Source organism: Anomaloglossus baeobatrachus, chromosome 4 (genome assembly GCF_048569485.1).
Source record: "Anomaloglossus baeobatrachus isolate aAnoBae1 chromosome 4, aAnoBae1.hap1, whole genome shotgun sequence".
Taxonomy (NCBI): domain Eukaryota; kingdom Metazoa; phylum Chordata; class Amphibia; order Anura; family Aromobatidae; genus Anomaloglossus; species Anomaloglossus baeobatrachus.
The window spans coordinates 319,354,136-319,377,654 of NC_134356.1; the positions used below are offsets into that span (position 1 = coordinate 319,354,136).

Sequence of the window (23,519 nt, forward strand, 5' to 3'; positions counted from 1 at the left end):
CAATCCAATAAGCATTTATTCCAAGCAAATCAAAACGGTCCATAATATAATCCACAAAATAGAGGGTAAAATTAGTCGAGTAACACAAATATAGTCCGGTAAGCGCTAAATGACCAGATCTCTCTGAGAAACCAGTTTCTTCCAGAGGATCAATCCTTCCCTCTTCAAGTTTCCAACAGACTGCCTCTCTCTTCTCCTGCTCTTCCAGACTGACCAATTCTTTAAGTAAGCAGAGAGTTTAGGTAGATCTCACGCCCCCTCCCTCGACTTAGGAACAAAAGCCTGGCAGGGGAGGAATTAAACGTTCAAATAGGACAATGTACACATGCAGTACAAATAATGGACAGTGAACCACACCTAAACATTAACCCACACAAAATGGTAAATAACCCACAATATTCCACCATCACAGGGATGCTTGGAGTTTTTTAAATTTTATTTTTCTACTACTTTGTACGCATATTCCATTCTAGCCATGCAAAACTCACTGAGGCATATCTGGTTTTTTTCCCAATATCACGGATGTAAAGGTCCAATTGAAGTCTATGGGTCTGTGAAAAACACGCACAGCACGCGGCAGAAAGATTGAACATTACAAGTGATAGCAGAAGCTTTGTAATGTATCTATTTATTTAATCATCCATGCGTGAAAATACTGATAACACACTGATGGTTAAAACCACGGAATAAAACACTGATGCCACACTGATGACACTGGTACCTTTTTTCGTCTATATGTGTTTAAACATGTACGTGTAACTGAGGCCTTTAAGGGAACTTTTCAGGTAAAAAAAAACACTACTGACCTGTAGATATGGGGTTGATCTGCAGGTCAATAGCAATCTGAAGCTATGTGGTGTCTGCAAAGAGAGCCCCACTGCCAGGAGGAAATTAACTTTATTCGTCCTGGCAGCTTGGGACTTTCAGTCATCAGGATGTCGCCAGTGTAGCTTCAGTCACCGCTCTGAGCCTAGCGAGTAGTGGTTGTAACCGTAACCCCACCATTTACTTACAGCTCTAATGCTGAACTGATTGTCAGTCAGTGCCAGGTGGTGTGGTTACCGTTGTTGCACACTATGCGCAGAGTGGTGACTCAAGCCGTGGCGATGCCATCCTGATGCCTGAAAGCTCGAGGCTGCTGGGAGGAGTAAAGTTTATTCCCTAACAGCACCTGGACTCTCCCTGCGAGCAATGGGCAACATGAGAACGCTATTGACCTGCAGATCAACCCGATATTGGCAGGTTAAAGAGATTTTTAATCTGAAAAGGTTCCCTTTAAAATGTACACAAGCCAAAAAAATTAATCAATCAAATCAATAAATGTGTGAGTTAATGAAAACAACACAAACTGTACAATCATTTTTATATTAAAAAATGTGTTAAAAAATATTTAGTCACGTGCTGATCATACCACCGATTAATTTGAATTCAAGCCAAGTATAAAGTCTCTTAATTTAAAGGGATCTGACAGTTGCTGTAGCCCTCGTAAACCACCGTCCTGTATGTATGGCAACCTTTCCCTGCAATCCAACAAGCCCCTCTTTGTTGATTAATGCTGAATTCCTAAACATTTACCTTTAAAGCTGTGCTTGCACTATACAAATTATTGGTTGACTAGTCAGGGAGGGTATTGATTACCTCAGATTAATCATGTAAGCACGTACCAGTAAATACGAATGATATGATTTGCAAGAGTGGCTTTATTGTTGGCTCTTTGCAATTGTAGTGCATGCGCGCAATGCTATCGCTCCCTAGGAATGCACAATGATGCCAGGTTTTACGGCTTAATCGGCATGCCCAGGCAGGTAGAAGTAGATTTCCGCCAAGAGCGGCGGTGAAGTTGCTTTTGAAAATCATGGCACTCATGCCCACGGGGCGGGTTTACATAATTAGAGAGAAGATTATTCCAAGGTAATCAACTTCCCACCCAGACTAGTTAATCACTAATTTGCATAACATGAGTACAGCTTCAAAGTTTATTTTATATTACGGTAAATCACCAAGCGCTAAGCCACAAAAAGGGGATTGTTAGAATGCAGAGAAATACAGCAGCAATACAGACATGGTGTTGGGGGCTAGGCAAGGCATCAGATTCCCTTTAATGTTGCACTAGGAGTTACTAGTTATGGCGGACCCTAATCTCTTGGACAATCTCGTCAACTTTAGTTTCAAATCTTATTGAAATTTAGCCAAGGTTAAAGTGTGAAATGTTTCTAGTCGGAGAATAAATACATGCTTTACACTTAAATTACACTAGTTTTAGTATGTATGAACTATATAATGAGATGATAAACATCTGATATGAAACATTAACACATTCATCAATTTACTAAGATGCATAAGGGAAAATAGTTTGTTTATATTTCTTAATAAAGTAACCTTTAACCTTAATGTTATCACTCTTCCCATATGTTATTGCAGGAGAAATAAAACGCTGAGTGAGCTGCTAGCAAATCATTATCATGCCTTCAATGAAAATGAGAGAAAGGTGGCATGGCGGGATATTTGCCCTATAGGCACCGAGCAGAGCCCAGATTCCTGACAGCCTGGAGCCTTTAGATAACAGTATACCACCAACATTCACGTATGATTCACATAATAGACAATAACTGTGCACCTATTTTTATTCCCTTAATAACATAGGCATACACAAATTATATTGACCAAAACCCTTTTTTAGCAATTTTCCACATATTCTATATTTACTGACAATAGGAATTTTTTTTTGTGAGTGACGTTTCACAGCAAAAAAGCAAGTTGTATTTATTCGGATACATAGTAGCTGCAACTTCAGAATTAATTGCCTGTTATTGTGTGAAAATATTGAATTCTAATAGATGCTGATATTTATTTCTTTTTAAATAAAATCTATATTTTTGTCCTCAATTGTTAACTATTTATTTTCATACATAACATATCCTAGTTAGGGGAACCGCATATAAATATGACCAAAAACTTGGAAATGAAAAAAGAAAAATCAGACAGCTACTGTCTTGTATAAGAGCAAAAAATCATTCTAAAAACCTTCTCACATTCATTGAGGTTTTCACAGAGTAAAAGCTTGAAAGGTTTGTTTCGCATCAAAGAGAACCTGTCACATCCACAAACACTATTATCCTGAAGATGCAGGGTTAATCTGCTGTGTTTAAAGGGGATCAGTCACCAGGTTTTTGCTACCCATCTGCAATAGAATTCTATTATAGGGAATCTGTCACCAGGTTCTTGGCACCTAATCTGAGAGCAGCCTAATGTATAGAAAGAGACCCTGATTCCAGCGATGTGTCACTTACTGAGCTGTTTGCTGTCATTTTGATAAAATGAATGTTTTCTCTGCTGCGGATCTAGTAGTTATACAGAGCTCAGGAATATGCTGGACTACCATGCAGCACACCAAGTAGTCCTCTAATGGTAATCTACTGCTAATTAATTATTGACTGTATCAAAACTACACCAAGCAGCTCAGTAAGTGACACATAGCATTCTATGGCCTCTGTCACACGTCAGTGATTCTGGTACGTATGTGCTAGTTTTTATATGTACCAAAATCACAGACATGCAGACCCATTATAATCAATGGGTCTGCGCACACATCAGTGATTTTTCACTGACCGTGTCTCCGTCCGGCGTACATACGTGTCCATGATTGCCACACGGAACCATATCCATTTTTTTCTGGCATCAGTGACGTCCCACGCATCACACTATGGTTGTACCTGAAAAACACGGACATTGAAAATAAAAAGCATTTTTAACTCACCTTCTCCAGAGCTGCTTGTCTCTGGCCTCAGCTGCCTGCAGCTTCAGAGTTGGCTAATTACTGGCATGCATATTCATGTATGCAGCCACAGCCGACCCGGAAGTTGCTGTGGAAACACAGCAGAGCCAAAGAGTTCAGTACCACAGACAGGTGGAGTTTATCGCCATGTGCAATCACGGATAACGAAGCATGTATCACGGATTGCACATGGACACCCAGTTGTGCCGTGAATCGCGGAACACGGAAGAGACATGTGTTTTTTACAAGTTAGTGAAAAAGTATGTGTTTTTCACTGACGTGTGAAACAGGCCTAAGGCGGTGTGCCCACATTGCGTTTTTAGAGCATTTTTTTTTTTAAAAGTATTTTTGCTTATAGATTTTCACAAATCAGAAAGGAAATCCTTATGCAAGCAAAGTCAAAGTGAATCCTGACGTGTTGTCCTTGCAGAGAAAATCTGCAGCATATCAGTTCTTTCTGGGGTTTTTTTGCTTGTTTTCACTATTGAAATACAAAAAAGCATAGAAAAAACCCGAGCAAAACACGTTTTTGCTGTTGCATTTTTCCTGCCAAGAGATGCAGATTTGGCGCAGAAATTTTTGTAACGTGTGCACAAACGCTAAGGATATATGTGTACAATAAGTATTTGGATGCTGAAAATTCTGCCTCTCACGGCAAAAAAAATACAGAGGCAAAACCGGCGTTTTTGGTGCATTTGTGTCATGTGTTTTCAGTGAAGATTTTTCCTTTCATTAGAATTGGTGAAATATGCAGCTTAAACACTGCAACAATTGGCACGCTGCAGTATTATATTTGTACCAAATCTGCAGGGAGAAAATACTGCGTAAAAAAAATAAATAGAACTAATTCTTTCCCTGCTGTTGATTTATTCATTGTTCCTCCCAAACATTGCCGTAAGGCTTGTTTCAAACTTATCCTGCGCTCTATGCTTAGCACTTACACTAGGGTTTATATGTAAAGCTAGGAAATACATGATTTAGGCAGAGCCCTCAACAGAAAATTCACTATAATGTGGCAGAGGGAGTCATTTTGGGCTTAGGTTACTTTACACGCTGCGATATCTCTAGCGATAGCTAGCGATATCGTGCGCGATAGTACCCGCCCCCGTCGTTCGTGCGACATTTGGTGATCGCTACCGTAGCAAACAGTATCGCTACGGAAGCGTCACACGCACATACCTTTCCAGTGACGTCGCTGTGACCGCCGAACAATCCCTCCTTCAAGGGGGAGGTGCGTTCGGCGTCATAGTGACGTCACTGTGGCGTCACTAAGTGTTCGCGCCCAATAGCAGAGGAGGGGCGGAGATGAGCAGCCGGAACATGCCGCCCACCCTCCTTCCTTCCTCATTGCTGTTGGACGCAGGTAAGGAGATGTTCGTCGTTCCTGCGGCGTCACACATAGCGATGTGTGACGCCGCAGGAACGACGAACAACCAGCGGCATGCACCACCAACGATATTATGAAAAGAAGTGACGTGTCAACGATCAACGATTTTTGAAGTTTTTGCGATCGTTGATCATCGCTCCTTGGTGTCACACGCTGCGACTTCGCTAACGGCACCGGATGTGCGTCAATAACGACGTGACCCCCGACGATATATCGTTAACGATGTCGCAGCGTGTAAAGCACCCTTTAGTCTGTCCTTATTTTTTAGTGTTCGTAAAAGCGCAGTCAACCAGCTCGGTGCACTTCTGAAAAGGACAACTCTGAACAATGGCCATATAGAGTCCAGAATAACTCTGTTGCCTCATTATAATAAATGGATCTTTTGGGGGATTTATCTGATTCACATCATTTGGAGATTTAAATGTAAATCCTAAAGTAAGAGCTCAGCGTAGAGCACAGGATTAATGTGATCCAAAATTATAAGCAAAATATTCCCAATAAAAACTTCAACTCAATCCACAAAAGAAATAAGTCCCCCCTCAGGCCTGTCATCTGTCAATGGAAATATAGGGAGTTTTAACATTACTGGTAACACAAAGGCTCTGCAAAAGCGCTAGAGCGGCCCAAGAACAAATCCAGCTAAGTCTACGCTCCTAAATCCAAAAGGTCCACCTCCTTTAAAAGCCCCACAATGTCCCTAAACAACATTTAGTATCCAGATGTTTGGCATTACTGTAGTGAGAACACCCATCTTAATTTACAGGGTGCTTGTCTACAGACGTATGAGCTGGACACAATGTATGAGCGCTACAATGTACTGGGCAGATTTGCAATTTTCACTCAGCAACATCCATTGCTACTTGTTTTTGGAAAACACTCATGGAGCCAAAATCAGGTCACTCGAGAGGCATTCTGTACTTCTATCACTTAGGGGCTCTGTAAAGGAAGTCTGAAAGTTACTTTTTGAAAATCTGTGCTCCAAAAGTCGAATACCGCTCTTTCCATGCTGTGTGTCTCAGCAGTACTGTACAGCCACGTGTGAAGTATTGCCACATTTTGCAAAAAGTGACACATTTTTCTGCCATTTTTACCCATTTCCCCAAGTGAAAATGTAAAATCTGGTGCTATAACTACATTTTAGAGGTAACAATGAATTTTTTTTCACCTCCCGATAGTATAAGATTCTGTGACAGAGCTGTGGTGTCAATATGATCACTGCACCCCTACATGAATTCATTGAGAGGTGTAGTTTGTAAAATGGGGTCTCTTTTCGGGGTTCTACTTACCTAGCACCTCAGGGGCTCTACCAATGTGACATGGCACACACAAATTATAACAGCAAAATCTGCTGCATAATATGGCACTCCTTCCCTTTTGTATTATCCTGTGTTCCTGAAAAGTAGTCTCCACATCGCACGGTCCCCTCTAGCCATGGGGAACATAACCTTCTATCGCAGGTTCATAGATGACCTGTTTTTTATTTGGTCAGGGTCCGAGGAGAGTGCGGTAACCTTCATCAACTCACTAAACCAGAATGAGTGGGGACTAAGTTTTACAGCCACCATCTCCCGAGACTCTATCCAATTCTTGGATCTAAATATCCAATTCAACGAAACATCCACCATTGAAACTTCAACTTTCTTTAAAAAGGTGGATGTCAACAGTTATCTAGAGTTCTCCAGTAGTCACCTTCCCACCTGGATCAGGAATATTCCGTACGGCCAACACTGGCGTATTAGGAAGAACTGTACGAATGTGGAATCCTTTAGAGCCGAAGCCAAAATATTACGGACCAGATTTAGGAGCAAAGGCTATCCTAGTAAAATATTGGCTGATGCCTTTCAGAAAAGTTCGAAATTGGATCAGGACAAGTGCCTGTCCAAGATTGAGGAATGGGGCCTGGAGGAGAGTAGGGCAAACACCGGTTACAAGAGCTGCCTGGTAACCACTTACACTGACTCATACAGAAAGGTAAAGGAGCTGGTAAGCAGATATTGGTATATCCTGAAAAATGACAAAATTCTCTCGGGGATCCTACCCAATAAACCGAAGGTAGTGTTCCGTAGAAAGAGAAATTTAAAAAGCATGATTGCCCCTAGTAAAATATTTAATGAGAAATCTACCGTGTCCCTGAAGGAGTTAGACATCAAAAAACCAGTAGGGAATTTCCGCTGTGGCCAACCAAGGTGCCTATGTTGTAAAACACTGAAACAAGGTACACATTTATTCAAGTCCAACATCACGGGGGAAGAATTTTCTATAAAGCAACACCTTACCTGTACGACCTCCTATGTGATCTATCTGTTGGAATGTCCCTGCGGCCTACAATACGTAGGTCGTACAACACAAATGTTACACAACAGGCTAAATGGTCACAGATACAACATCCACCATGGTCTACTTACACACAGCCTATCAAAACATTTTCTGTGTGAACACAATAAGGACAGTGACACCTTTAAAACAGTAATCATTGAAGAAATCATGACAGATAATATGGACAGATACTGGAAGCTAGTGGAGCGGGAATCCTTTTGGATATTCAAACTAGCCACCCTACATCCTGAAGGTCTAAATATAATGACGGAGCGAGTAAAATAGGTCTAAATAAGAGGGATCAGAATACCATTACAGAAAAAACCTTAATTTGAAAACTCATATTTGAAAATCATTAATTCAATATTTAACCACCCAATCCCCACATTGTTGCATAGGGAATGAACTATTTATTATATCTCCTTTTTTTTTTTTCTTCTTCCCTCTTTTGGATTCATCATTCCTCCCTTTCCAATCCTCCATTTTACCCCTTTCATATTCTTATACTAACTATTATAATTTTCTGAATATAATTTTCTCCATATGAATTCATCCTATTTTTAACATATATTGGTATGTCAGCTCCAGCCAAATAATTTAATTTAGTCTCCGATGGGGAACAACATTTTTATCAAAAGTTCCTTCCCAATTTATATTTACATATATAGCTTTTTAATTTTTCCGAAAGAATTTTTTTTATACAAAACAGTCTTTTTTATGAAAATTCACATGGAAAATCAGTTGGGTCTCTATATTGATTTTATATCATCACTTTTTTAACTAACAGTAAGCTTCCTGTTTTTTAGTCACTCCCCATATTGCCAATATGGCATCACACATGCATTGCACCAAATGGAGGCAAAATACACATTTATTGTCTATTATCAATGTTTTTAATGCACATTTTATTTCATTATGTATTGGTGTTTTTTGTAAACCCATATATACCATTGTTTTTTTATGAATGCATAAGATCGGTATCTTCTAGGGGAGAGCTTTCCTAATCAACTAATTGTCTGAATGATCCCACCCCGATGGGGATTTAATCTGATTAAGGGAATAAGGATTGTCCCTTTTTTTTTTTCTCTTCATCCAGTTTGTGTATTTAAGATCTGATTTTCCTGCATTTTACTGCTACCTGAGGAAGGGGGAGGTTGTACCCCCGAAATGCGCAGTGGCATGTAAATAATTAATAAATCTACATCCCAACAACCTCATCACTACCTTTCTGAGCAGCGCAGCGAAACCGTGCATTTTTCCCCTTTTTTTTTCCCTGCATCATTATCTCCCTATGGGAGCTCACGGGGCTGCTGCAGCCAGAACCAGGATCGTACTATCCGTTTGAATCTAACACCAGGGGCTGGGGAATCACCGCATCTGTGATCACGGGACCGTCAGACCCGGAGGAGGAGTTGCTATCAGACGCCGGTCCGGCGGCTGCACACTGCACGTGGAAACCCCGATCGTGTGCGCAGAGTCCTGCGGAGTCAGGAGGACGGGATCCCTGCTGACAAGGAGCGGTGAACTTGCGATCCCCCTTCAATACCACTAACAGTGTTGTACCTGACGTACAACACTATCAGGTGAGTGTGCACCTCACATTGTACATACCTCGGTACATTAAGATCCCACACAGGAGCGCCCTCTCTCTCTCTATTCATTTCAGTGGAAAGAAATGGTAATTATTCTTTCTTCAACTCCCAATGGTATAAAATTTAGTGAGGCACATGTGGTGTCAACATGCTCACTGTACCCCTAGATATATTCATTGAGGGGAGTAGTTTGTAAAGTGAGGGATTCTGCTTTTCTGGCACATCAGGGATTCTGCCAATGTGACATGGCACCCCAAACCATTTCAGAAAAATCTGAACTCCAATATGGGCCTCCTTCCTTTTGGAGCTTTGAACTGTGCCTCAAAAGTATTTCTCAACCACAAATTCTACTATTATCTCTTTTAAATATTAAAAACTGGGGATCAAATAAACATAGTATTGGGGAAAAAAATTGGAATTTTTCATTTACTCAGCCCGATGTTATACAATTCTGGAAATCGCCTGTGTGATTAAAATGCTCACTACACCCTTAATTGAATTTTATGAGATGTGTAGTTTCCAAAATGGGGTCACTTGTAAGGATTTCTGCTGTTTTGGCATGTCAGTGGCTCTTCAAGTGTAACATGGTGTCTGCTTACAAATATGAAGGTAAAAAAACTCAGTAAATACTCAACGTGTGTACGTGGCCTTCTAGCAGTCAATGATCATCTCTAAACTATAATATCTCCTAGTCCTTGTATCTGCTATAAATTAGCTGCCTATGCTTCGCAGTGCATAGCTAATTTAGCTGCTGGTTAGCACATGCATGATTCTTCAGAAGTCACTGCAAGATTATTGTGAACAAGCATTCCTAGTAATGCTGTTTCATGATAATCTTGCAGTCTAAATGGGATGCCGATCACCCAAGGAATGAGTAAAATGTTCATTCATTGGATCACATTATATTTTATGCAAAAGATCCTTTTTGGCAGCACATCATCCTGTGTAATCAGTACGCTAACTACTGATAACAATGGCAGCTTATGTACACTGAGTGATCTACTACAGATCATTCAGTGGAGTGGTCGGCCTGTGTAAATATAGGCTGTTAAATTACTGCTATTCAATAAACAGGATGATGATCGGCAGTAATTTAAATGGACCCTTGGCATGGTGAGGGAACATAAATAAATTATGCTCTATTGAAGCCACTGGCATGGGCTACTCTATGCTTTTGATGTTATTCCTCTCTGCATGTCATATTCTTCTAAATAACAATCATATCTGCTGTAACAGAGGACCTTTGAGCTCTTCAAAACAAATCACACCAGCTCAGTGCAACAGGCTCAGTGGACAGACATGTACTTTTTTTTTTTTTTTTTTTTTTTTTAGTTTTTAGGCCAGTATACTGAGCTTATTGCAGTGGTACAGTGCTGGCCAAAAGTATTTGCACCCCTGCAATTCTATCAGATAATACTCAGTTTCCTCTTGAAAATGATTGCAATCACAAATTCTTTATTATTATCGTCATTTATTTTGCTTGCAATGAAAAAATACAAACGAAAATGAAACAAAAATCAAATCATTGATCATTTCACACAAAACTCCAAAAATGTGTCAGACAAAAGTATTGGCACCCTTAGCCTAATACTTGGTTGCACAACCTTTAGCCAAAATAACTGCGAACAACCGCTTCCGGTAACCATCAATGAGTTCCTTGCAATCCTCTGCTGGAATTTTAGACCATTCTTCTTTGGCAAACTGCTCCAGGTCCCTGAGATTTGAAGGGTGCCTTCTCCAAACTGCCATTTTGAGATCTCTCCACAGGTGTTCTATGGGATTCAGGTATGGACTCATTGCTGGCCACTTTAGTAGTCTCCAGTGCTTTCTATCAAACCATTTTCTAGTGCTTTTTGAAGTGTGTTTTGGGTCATTGTCCTGCTGGAAGACCCATGACCTCTGAGGAAGACTCAGCTTTCTCACACTGGGCCCTACATTATACTGCAAAATTTGTTGGTAGTCTTCAGACTTCATAATGCCATGTACACAGTCAAGCAGTCCAGTGCAAGAGGCAGCAAAGCAACCCCAAAATATCAGTGAACCTCTGCCATGTTTGACTGTAGGGACAGTGTTCTTTTCTTTGAATGCCTCTTTTTTTTCCTGTAAACACTATGTTGATGGCTTTTCCCAAAAAGCTCTACTTTTGTCTCATCTGACCAGAGAACATTCTTCCAAAACGTTTTAGGCTTTCTCAGGTAAGTTTTGGCAAACTCCAGCCTGACTTTTTTATGTCTCGGTGTAAGAAGTGAGGTCTTCCTGGGTATCCTACCATACAGTCCCTTTTCATTCAGACGCCGACGGATAATACGGGTTGACACTGTTGTACCCTCAGACTGCAGGGCAGCTTGAACTTGTTTCGATGTTAGTCGGGGTTCTTTATCCACCATCCGCACAATCTTGCGTTGAAATCTCTCGTCAATTTTTCTTTTCCTTCCACATCTAGGGAGGTTAGCCACAGTGCCATGGGCTTTAAACTTCTTGATGACACTGCGCACCGTAGACACAGGAACTTTCAGGTCTTTGGAGATGGACATGTATCCTTGAGATTGCTTATGCTTCCTCACAATTTGGATTCTCAAGTCCTTAGACAGTTCTTTGGTCTTCTTTCTTTTCTCCATGCTCAATGTGGTACACACAAGGACACAGGACAGAGGTTGAGTCAACTTTAATCCATGTCAACTGGTTGCAAGTGTGATTTAGTTATTGCCAACACCTGTTAGGTGCCACAGGTAAGTTACAGGTGCTGTTAATTACATAAATTAGAGAAGCATCACATGATTATTCAAACAGTGCCAATACTTTTGTCCACCCCTTATTTTATGTTTGGTGTGGAATTATATCCAATTTGGCTTCGACAATTTTTTTGTTTTTTTTCCATTGAAGACAAATTAAATGAAGAAAATAATACCAAAGAATTTGTTATTGCAATCATTTTCAAGAAGAAACTGAGTGTTATCTGACAGAATTGAAAGGGTGCCAATACTTTTGGCCAACACTGTATGATTTATTGAGATGAGCCCAAAGGTCCTCTGGTATACCACATATCAATGCTACTTAGATTAAGCGAAAAGGCAGAGGAAAGTAAAGTCAGACTAATAAAAACCATGGAAGAGCCACAGCCAACAGCATTGGTAAAGATATTTGCTTATACTCCCTACCCTTGATAACTTATGTGGGATAAATAGAAACACCATTCACCGATTAGCAGATAAATATTATTTTGGGTTACATATGACATTTTGATAACTTTTTATTGCATTTCTTTTGTGGAAATGCAGCAACCAAAAAGTTACTAATCTGGCATTTTGATTCTATTTTTGTATAACATCTTTTTTCGTAAAGTTTAATTTATTTTATATTTTGTCAGATCTGACTTTTCCACACACAAAGATACTAATTATGTATTAGTCTTATTCTTCATTTTTTAAAATGTTTTTAGTTTTGAAGGAGGAAAAGGAGAATTACTTTTTTGTTTTACTTTTTTTTTTCTCGTCATCTTAGTGTGATTACTTATACTATACAGTCATATGAAAAAGTTTGGGCACCCCTATTAATGCTAACCTTTTTTCTTAATAACAATTTGGGTTTTTGCAACAGCTAGTTCAGTTTCATATATCTAATAACTGATGGACTGAGTAATATTTCTGGATTGAAATTAGGTTTTTTGTACTAACAGAAAATGTGCAATCCGCATTTAAACAAAATTTGACTGGTGCAAAAGTATGGGCACCCTTATCAATTTCTTGATTTGAACACTCCTAACTACTTTTTACTGACTTACTAAAGAACTAAATTGGTTTTGTAACCTCATTGAGCTTTGAACTTCATAGGCAGGTGTATCCAATCATGAGAAAAGGTATTTAAGGTGGTCACTTGCAAGTTGTTCTCCTATTTGAATCTCCTATGAAGAGTGGCATCATGGGCTCCTCAAAACAACTCTCAACTGATCTGGAAACAAAGATTATTCAACATAGTTGTTCAGGGGAAGGATACAAAAAGTTGTCTCAGAGATTTAAACTGTCAGTTTCCACTGTGAGGAACATAGCAAGGAAATGGAAGAACACAGGTACAGTTCTTGTTAAGCCCAGAAGTGGCAGGCCAAGAAAAATATCAGAAAGGCAGAGAAGAAGAATGGTGAGAACAGTCAAGGACAATCCACAGACCACCTCCAAAGACCTGCAGCATCATCTTGCTGCAGATGGTGTCAATGTGCATCGGTCAACAATACAGCGCACGTTGCACAAGGAGAAGCTATATGGGAGAGTGATGCGAAAGAAGCCGTTTCTGCAAACACGCCACAAACTGAGTCGCCTGAGGTATGCAAAAGCACATTTAGACAAGCCAGTTACATTTTGGAAGAAGGTCCTGTGGACTGATGAAACAAAGATTGAGTTGCTTGGTCATACAAAAAGGCGTTATACATGGAGGCAAAAAAACACGGCATTCCAAGAAAAGCACTTGCTACCAACAGTAAAATTTGGTGGAGATTCCATCAATCTTTGGGGCTGTGTGGCCAATGCCGGCACCGGGAATCTTGTTAAAGTTGAGGGTCGCATGGATTCAACGCCGTATAAGCAGATTCTTGACAATAATGTGCAAGAATCAGTGTCGAAGTTGAAGTTACGCAGGGGATGGGTATTTCAGCAAGACAATGATCCAAAACACCGCTCCAAATCTACTCAGGCATTCATGCAGAGGAACAATTACAATGTTCTGGAATGGCCATCCCAGTCCCCAGACCTGAATATCATTGAAAATCTGTGGGATGATTTGAAGCGTGCTGTCCATGCTCGGCGACCATCAAACTTAACTGAACTGGAATTGTTTTGTAAACAGAAATAGTCAAATATACCTTCATCCAGGATCCAGGAACTCATTCAAAGCTACAGGAATCGACTAAAGGCTGTTATTTTTGTCACTTTTATACCGATCAAATTTTGTTTAAATGCGGATTGCACATTTTCAGTTAGTACAATAAACCTCATTTCAATCTAGAAATATTACTCAGTCTATCAGTTATTAGATATATGAAACTGAAATAGCTGTTGCAAAAACCCAAATTGTTATAAAGAAAAAAGGTTAACATTAATAGGGGTGTCCAAACTTTTTCATATGACTATACTGCAATACCGTAGTATTATAGTTTTAAAGTATATAGTGAAATTATGGTTTTCTTTTGAAGCATTTTTAAGATAGTAGTTTCATGGGCATTCAGAAGGCACTCAGCTGCCATGGAACTAATCTGCGATGGAAGTTGATGCGTGAGCGTATGGGTCATGGCGTCATTTGTATCCCGCTGGTATAGATTAACACTGGTATTTAAATGGTTAATATTCTGAAATCTGAGCAAGCTCTGCATGCTGCAGTTACAAGCAGATGCCAACCGTATCACAGCCAGCATCTGCATAGCATAAAGAAGGCTCAGGTCATGAGTCAGCTTCAAACACCCCCTAACGTCCCATAATGTACATTATCGTCTTAGGTCGATAAGGGGTTGAACAGCATTGTTACTTGTGAAATAACCCCATTAACTAAATGTATAATGCACAGACTCTGAAAATATTAATGAAGCACATTTGTAGGAATGAGAGATAAAATTTAAATATGGTTTCTAAGAAAATAAAATGAAGGAGATGATAATTGTATATCAAACTTTTTAATGTACTTGTAAGTGCAAAAGATATAAAACAAGAAAAAACCCACACTAAACTCTTTGAACTTAGATGGTGTTATCTTCTGTTCAGGAAGATATACCTAAACTTGTAGACCTATCATTATAGCAAGGTACTTAGTCATTAGGAAACCCATTTTAAGAAACGTTACATGCAATGTTACAAAGTAAAGCAAATTGTGCAGCTCAATGATGTGATAACAAAAGCTAACATAATATTAAAAAGGTTATCCATAACTTAAATATTGATGGCATATCCTTAGGAATAGGTTATTAATGTTTGATTGGCCAGAGACTGACACCTGGCTCCCCCGCCGATCAAGGGTTCTTGGTGATGGCAGCAGCTGGAAATGCTCAGTTTCAGTGCTGCTCCGTGTTTTGATAGTGGCTGCGGCTGGGAACTGCACATCTACCTCCCATTCAAATCAATAGGAGGCGGATGTGCAGTACTTGACCTTGCCACCATCAGAATTAGCAGCTCTAGGAACTGAGCATTTCCGGCCACCTGCTGCCACTGGCGGCACCTAGAACAGCTGATCGGTGGAGGTGAAGGGTGTCGGATCTCAGCCTACCAAACAATGATGACCTATCCTAAGGATAGGCCATCAATGTTTAAGTGGTGGACAACCTTTAAGCATTTAAAGGGTTTCTCAAAAGTTTCTGATGGCACTACACAAGTAATGGAAGTTTATAATTGTGGAAGAGTTGCAAACAATTACTCTGCTGGTCCATAAACTAAAATAGCTATGTATAATTTAGCTGGCTTGTAATCTAGCTTCTACGGTATTAGCAGGACAGAAACAGGAACGTCATCAACAAGATACATCTACTATTTTACTTTCTTAGCGAGCATAAGCTGCTGGGATATTAGTGCTCATATAGTATTAAATGCTATTGCCAGATCCCATAGTAGAAGCTAAACAAATCTAAGAAGTAGGGGTACTGCACCAGGGACTCTAAAGAAAACAGCGATACTATCACCCCTAAGCAAAGTGACCCCCTTTTCCACTCAAATCATTAAAGAGGTGGATATAGGGCTCTATTTCTGAAATCCAACAGCGTTAGGCTGTTGTTAGTCATCCATAGAAGACCAGTGACCAGTCTGTGCATTGTGGTTCATACTCAGACAGTGAAATATGGATATGTGAAACCAGCCTTATGGAAAAAGATTAACAAGCAGCAACACTTTTCTTTTGATTTAAAAGATAAGAGTGGGTGCTAATGTTTATTTTTAATCAGCAAATTGAGGTGACAAGACTCTTATACCCCAAACAGGTGATGTGCGAGCTCCATCTATCAAAAATTGATGGCATATTCCAATCTAAAAATGTTCCTCATGAGAGTTACTCCTTTACAAGCTTATTTATATATTTGTTATATGCCACCATTTTTTATGCACACTCATGATTACGTGTATGGTTATTGGTCAACTATACATTTTTAATAACAGAGGGATTTCTATACAAATCTATAATAATTAACACCTTCCCATTGGATGATAAATTCAAATGATGGCATCTGAAGAAGATCGGGTATCTCGTCCTATGATGGATGAGCGATCGACACTGGGGTATTCACTCGATCCACATTTCCTGTTTATATGCATATATTTTAACAACTTGTTGAACATACGGTAAAGATGCTTCTTGAAGTTGTCTCCAGCAAAGGTGTAGATTATAGGATTTAAACAGCAATGCAAAAAAGATATCGTTTGAGATATTTCCATTGCCATATCCAACTTCTCAACATAACTGTAATCTCCAAATGCACCTAACGTGTTTAATATTCTTAGGAGGATGACTATGTTATAGGGAAACCAAAATACAAAAAAAACAAGGACAAGTATAAGGATCAGATTCACGGCATATTTCTTCTGCATACTCTTGCTGTTCTGCAAACTCCTGATAATCTGCGAGTAACAAAAAACTAAAATGATGAAAGGTATAATTAAACCAAAGAAATTGATCTGGAAGTTTGACAGGAGTATCCAAAGTTTCTCTTGCCCATCTGGATAGGAAACCATGCAGTCGGTGAAACCATTATTTGTCTCTTCTGTGTGAAACACGAAGTTCGTTGCAGACAACAGAAAAGAGCAAGTCCACACGGCCAAAGTAATAATCAGCCCAAGTTTCATGGTTCTATACTTGAGAGCTGGCACCACATGGACAATTGCTAGATACCGATCTACACTGAGGACTGTGATAAAAAATATACCACTAAAAAATCCAATGAAATACATTGCTGACAACATTTTGCACATAACTTCTCCAAACACCCATTGATTGAGGAGTTGATATACTACAAATGGTAATGAAAATACAAACATCAAGTCGGAGATAGCCAAGTTGAGAAGATAAATGTCAGTCAAAGAGTTCATCTTCTTAAAACATAATAGAACCCATAACACCAAGGCGTTCCCAACAAGTCCACAAGTAAATATAAAGCAGTATAGAGTGGGCTTGAAAACAGAATTCATTGTGTCGAAGTCTTTGACAAAGTAGACTGAGGACCCAGAATAATCAATTCCACCTATAGTACTTGTCAGTGTGTTCTCTGTAGCATCCATGTTACGTGCTGCAATAGAGAAATAAAGGGTAAAAATTCCAGTCCCTGTCCAATACTAATAAAGATATGATAGCTTGTCCGGGAGAAGAAGAGAATGCATACTTACTTTTCAGAGTGACAAGCAGCTAAAATCCTCTGTTTCAGAGTAGCTTTACTATGTTCTAAGAAACATAAATTGATATATCCTCTTCACGATGTTCTTAGCGTGTCTGTATATATATAGAATACACTTCCTATGAAACTGAGTAAGAACTCCGGGGAGGATTTTTTTTTTTTGTATGAACAGTTTGTGGCTTACATTTCACAGTAATGATTATTGCACACTGCATTCAATAAATTTTAGCTTTACTTTTATACTCTGAGCTGCTGTAGATGAATATTACAGTAATAACATCATGTGGTGATATCAATGATGTTTTAGTTACAATTACCATTTACTTATTAGAAGGCAGTCACACTATGAATCTACAGCTCACAGCCAGCATGTGGTCTACTACCACTGAGCATAGACATGTTTATGTATGGTTTAAAAAAAATACACAGCTACATTTTCATGGTTCGGAGAACATTGTGCAGCTTTTGATGTTAATTCTATTAACTTGTTCTTACAATGTCCAGCACCAAACCTGGAAGATGTCACTAGAGGGTGCTCACATCTTTAGGGTCTACACTACCTTAGGCCTCAATTAAATATCTGTTTGTCACGTATGTGTTCTGTGTTTTTCATGGCTAAAACAAGTATTATAGACTATAGTGCTGTCAACATGTCGATGTTTCTACAGTGTCTCCCACTCCCCAAAAAAAAATCACGGAAATGTCTGTTTTTGAACCAAAATCATGGTTTAAAATCTCCCACACAAGTCCACTGATCTGGAAGATCATACACTGCATGCAGTGCTATCCACGTGCACTTTTTTTTTTTTTAAACCCACTGCAATGGATAGGTGAACATTTGCAATTAGAGATGAGCGGACTCGTTAAAGTTTGGTTCGGCAGTTTTAGCCGAACTTTAAGTTTGCTTTGAGACCCGAACTTGATCTGAACCCCAATGGAAATCAATCATTTGACAGTTCAGGTCTCCTGCAACATGCAGCCAGCAATAAACAGATCACTCCTGGGGGCGGGATTTTTCAAATTTTTTTTTTGTGCACACTACACACAACTCCCAACTCAGTTTTCTTCATAAAAGTCCAAACACCGAATCGCCGCTTCGCTCATCTCTTTCTCTTCTTACAAGAAAATCACTGTTGATTTCACATCAGTGAAAATCTGATCCAAATTGCTGATGTAGATAGGTCAATTTTTTTTAAATGCATGTCCGAATGAGGTTTAAGTCCCCTGTTTATTCACATGCATGTCTGAATGAGGTCTAAAGGCTACTTTACACGCTGCGATATCGGTCCCGATATCGCTAGCGTGGGTACCCGCCCCCATCTGTTGTGCGACATGGGCAAATCGCTGCCCGTGCCGCACAACATCGCCCAGACCCGTCAGACATACTTACCTGCCCGGCGACGTCGCTGTGACCGGCGAACCGCCTCCTTTCTAAGGGGGCGGTCCGTGCGGCATCACAGCGACGTCACTGAGCGGCCGCCCAATAGCAGCGGAGGGGCGGAGCTGAGCGGGACGTAACATCCCGCCCACCTCCTTCCTTCCGCATAGCGGCCGGGAGGCAGGTAAGGAGAGCTTCCTCGTTCCTGCGGCGTCACACGGAGCGATGTGTACTGCCGCAGGAACGAGGAACAACTTCGTTACTGCTGCAGTAACGATTTTTGAGAATGGACCCCCATGTCACCGATGAGCGATTTTGCACGTTTTTGCAACGATGCAAAATCGCTCATCGGTGTCACACGCAACGGCATCGCTAATGCGGCCGGATGTGCGTCACCAATTCCGTGACCCCAACGAGTTCGCATTAGCGATGTCGTTGCGTGTAAAGCCCGCTTAAGTCTGTTTATTCACATGCATGTCTGAATGAGGTCTATGTCTCCGTTTATTCACATGCATGTCTGAATGAGGTCTTATTCCACTGTTTATTCACATACATGTCCGAACGAGGTCTAAGGCTGTGTGCGCACGTTGCGTTCTGCCGTGACAACTGTTCTGCAGCATTTTGTCACTGCATGTGCGTTTCAAAACGGTGTCAAAAAGCTGCGTTTTGGATGTATTTTGAATGCAGAATGGATGCAGAATTCATGCATTCTGGATTCTTGCTCTACCATAGACAGAGTGGGAAAAGCATCCAAAACGCACAAAAAAAGTGACATGTTGCTTTTTAGAACGCATCGATTTTGTCAAAAAATTGGCAGCCAAAACGCTGCATTTTAAAACGTAACGTTTGCATGGATTTTGCAAAATTCTCATATACTTTGCTGGGGATGCAGAACGGATGTGTTTACACTGCAGTTTAAAATGCTGCGTAAACGCATGAAAAAACGCAACGTGCGCACATAGCCTAAGTCCCCTGTTTATTCACATGCATGTCTAAATGAGGCCTAAGTCCCCTGTTTTTTCACGTTCATATCTGAATGAGGTCTAAAGCGGGCTTTACACGCTACGATATCGTTAATGATTTATCATCGGGGTCACGTTGTTTGTGACGCACATCCGGCGTCATTATCGATATCGCAGCGTGTGACATTTATGTGCGACCTAAAGCGATCACAAAAGCGGCCACAATCGTTTGCCGCGGAGAGGTCGTCCTAAAGCAAAAAATCGTTCTCTTCTAATTAGCGATGTTGTTCCTCGTTCCTGCGGCAGCACACATTGCTGTGTGAGACACCGCAGGAGCGAGGAACATCTACTTACCTGCCTCCACCGCCAATGAGGAAGGAAGGAGGTGGGCGGGATGTTTACGTCCCGCTCATCTCCACCCCTCCGCTTCTAATGGACGGCTGCCGTGTGATGTCGCTGTGATGCCGCATGACCCACCCCCTTAGAGAGGAGGCGGATCGCCAGCCAGAGTGACGTCGCAGGACAGGTAAGTCCGTGTGATGGGGCTAAGTGAGGTTGTGCGCGACAAGCAGCGATTTGCCCATGTCGCACAACCGACGGGGGCGGGTACAATTGCTTGCGATCTCGCTAGCGAGATCGCAGCGTGTAAAGCCCACTTTAGTCCCCCGATTATGCACATGCATGTCTGAATGAGGTCAACGTCCCCTGATTATTCACATGCATGTCTGAATGAGGTCTAAGTCCCCTGGTTGCTCCCACACATGTCTCAATGAGGCTTAAATCCCCTGTTTATTCACATGCATGTCTGAATGAGGTCTGTCCCCTGTTTGTTTTTCACATACAGATCTGAAAACATACCTTAGGGGTACTTTACACGCTGCGACATCGCTACCGATATATCGTCGGGGTCACGTCGTTCGTGATGCACATCCGGCGCCGGTAGCGACATCGCAGCGTGTAACACTAATGAGCGACGATCAACGATCGAAAAATCGTTCCAAAAATGTGATCATTGACACGTCATTCATTTCCTTAATATCACTGCTGCCACTGGTACGATGTTGTTCATGGTTCCTGCGACATCACACATCGCTATGTGTGACACCGCAGGAACGACGAACATCTCCTTACCTGCGTCCACCGACAATGTGGAAGGAAGGAGCTGGGCGGGATGTTACATCCCGCTCATCTCCGCCCCTCCACTTCTATTGGCCGGCCGCTTAGTGACGCCGCAGTGACGTCGCTATGATGCCAAACGCATCTCCCCCTTGAGGGAGGGATTGTTCGGCGGTCAGAGCGACGTCGCTGACCAGGTATGTGCGTGTGACGCTGCCGTAGCGATAATGTTCGCTACAGCAGTGAGTAGCAAATGTCGCACGAGCGACGGGGGCGGGTGCTATCGGGTTCGACATCGCTAGCAATCGCTAGCTATGTCACAGCGTGTAAAGTACCCCTAAGGCCCTGTGCGCACGTTGCTAATTTACCGCGGATTTTGACGCAGATTTGCTGCAGAAAATGTGTCTAACATTGCTGCAGTCAATTCCCCAGCAAAACCTATGGGTTTTTAAAAATGCTGTGCACACACTGCATTTTTTTATACCCACGGATTTACCCGCGGATTTTTCTCTGTGGAATTAATGAGCAAGTCACTTCTTTTCCGCAGGTACCTGCGGTTTTTTCCATAGATCATGGTAAAAATCCGGGGGGACCAACTAGCGGTAAATTCGCGGAAAATCTGCGGCAAAAACACGTGTGTGGTTTTACCGTGGGTGCGGGAATCTTTCAGAGGGTCCGTTTTTTTCTTAAGAAAAAGGCACTTTCTAGTGCGCACATAGCCTTAGTCAGGGAGAAGCAAAATAATAGGGGAAGAGTAAATAAAAGAAATAGCTAGACAATGTGAGTGTGGTTGAAACTGGTAAAGAGACTGTGGCTAGCACTGCAATTGTCACTGTCTTTCATGATTGTGCACACATGAATCATTATTGATACATTTTCCCTCAATGTGTGCTGGTTTCATAGATTACCACATTAGAAACTGCAGCAATATTAGGACACTACTTGCTCTATAAAAAATAAAAACTACTATCTCTGTTCATGCAAGCTAAGGCAATGACAAGTAAATATGCTGTCAGGTATAGTTTGGAATGGTTATCACAATTTCTACTTTTTTTTTTTTTACATGCTACCCCATGACTAAGGCTTTATTCAGATTTTTTTCTCCCATACCTGAAAAATAATAAAAAAAGAAAAGATAGATTTTCTTCTGTGTATTGGATCAGATTTTCATCAATGTTTAATCGGGGTTTCATTTGTATCATCAGTAATATTTTTAGTATGTTAAAAAAAACAGTTTTTTTTTTATGGTAAATGAGAATGATGGTAAAATCTAAGACACTGACCGAATACTGATAAAGATGTGATCCAAAACCCTGATAAAAAAAAAAACACTCCATTTTTTTTCAGGCAGGTGAAAAGAATAAAAAAGCAGATATCTGAATGAAGCTTTAGGTAGAGGAATATCATGTGAAATAATAGAAACAAATTTAATAATAACTGAACACTGCTGGGATGTGTTGTGATCAAAACCAGTAATAACAAGACTATGGCTGGCACTAAGGACATGTGCACACATTCAGTATTTGGTCAGAATTTTCCCTCTATTTGTAGCCCAAACCAGGAGTGGAATAATCAGAGGAAAAGTATAATACAAACACGGGCTCCACTTCTGTATTTATTACCACTTCTGGTTTTCGCTTCCAAATACTAAAGTAAAAAACTGACCAAATACTGAATGTGTGAACATGGCTTAATAAGTAGGGATGATCGAATACCAAAATATCCGACTTCACGAATATCCGACGAAGAGGTCACCGCTATTCGACTATTCGCGAATATTCGACGCGTAATTTAAGTCTATGGGGAAACCCGAATAATTTCTCATTGGACCTAACAGCGAGCTGTGGTGACTAAGGGAAAGGCCCAAATGTATGGGAAAAGACAGAATCTCTCTTTCTCTCTCGAGCTGGAAGCCGGAGCAGTGGGGACTATATTTGTAGCGTTCCCAGACGCAGCGCCATTGTGTATGTACATGACGCTGTGCAGACAATCCAATCACAGTAACACTACAACAAAGATGGCTACGGCGTTACTGTGAGGGCAAGCAACATCAGATGTGTTCATTGGCTGGAAAACAGGCGCCAGGAAGTCAGAAATTAAAATGAAAGTATCGGAGCAGATGTTGTTTTATTGGCGGATACCGAATGGCGCGAACAGCCTGTTATCCGATGGATACCAAATAGTGGCGAATACATTTGCTCATCCCTATTAATAAGGAGACTGTGCTTGCACTTTTTTGTGGACACTGTGATTGACACGGTTTTTGATGCAAGCTTGCACCGTGAATCATTATTGATAAGATTTCCCCAATCTTTGCTGGTTTCATAGGAGATTAGATCAAACTCAAATGTAGCAATATTACATGTGCTACTTGCTCTATAAAAAGAACAATTATTTCTCTTCATGGAAGCTAAGACAATCACCAGTAAATATGCTATCAAGTATAAACATGTTTTTGGAAGTGTGATCACAAGTCCAGTAACTTTGTCTGACACAAAGGAAAGTCTGAACTCATGAGAGGAAAGCAACTGGCGATTAAAAATAGGTACAAAGCAGAAAGCAATAAGACAGGTAAATCTATCCAAAAGCAAAAATATAGGAAGTCCTCCTCTTACCATAAACACAATGGCAGAAGGTTAGAGA

The 23,519-nt window shown here is 40.7% G+C and overlaps 1 protein-coding gene across 5 annotated transcripts in view; it reads right to left on the reverse strand.

Moving 5' to 3' along the window:
• The window catches only part of IMMP2L (inner mitochondrial membrane peptidase subunit 2), a 1,735,376-nt gene that overhangs the window by 1,572,514 nt on the left and 139,343 nt on the right, over positions 1–23,519 (reverse strand). The window contains exons 1-2 of one of the 5 annotated variants that reach the window (XM_075342495.1): positions 17,413–17,502; positions 14,741–17,315 (exon numbers count right to left, since the gene is read on the reverse strand). The exons of 2 other annotated variants lie outside the window; for them this stretch is intronic. In XM_075342495.1, the coding sequence (XP_075198610.1) occupies positions 16,246–17,307 (1,062 nt within the window). In that variant the 5' untranslated portion in view covers positions 17,308–17,315; positions 17,413–17,502 and the 3' untranslated portion in view covers positions 14,741–16,245. Of the gene's footprint in view, positions 1–14,740; positions 17,316–17,412; positions 17,503–23,519 lie in introns of those variants that run through there. 2 more of the 5 variants (XM_075342496.1, XM_075342501.1) reach the window with 2 other exon arrangements.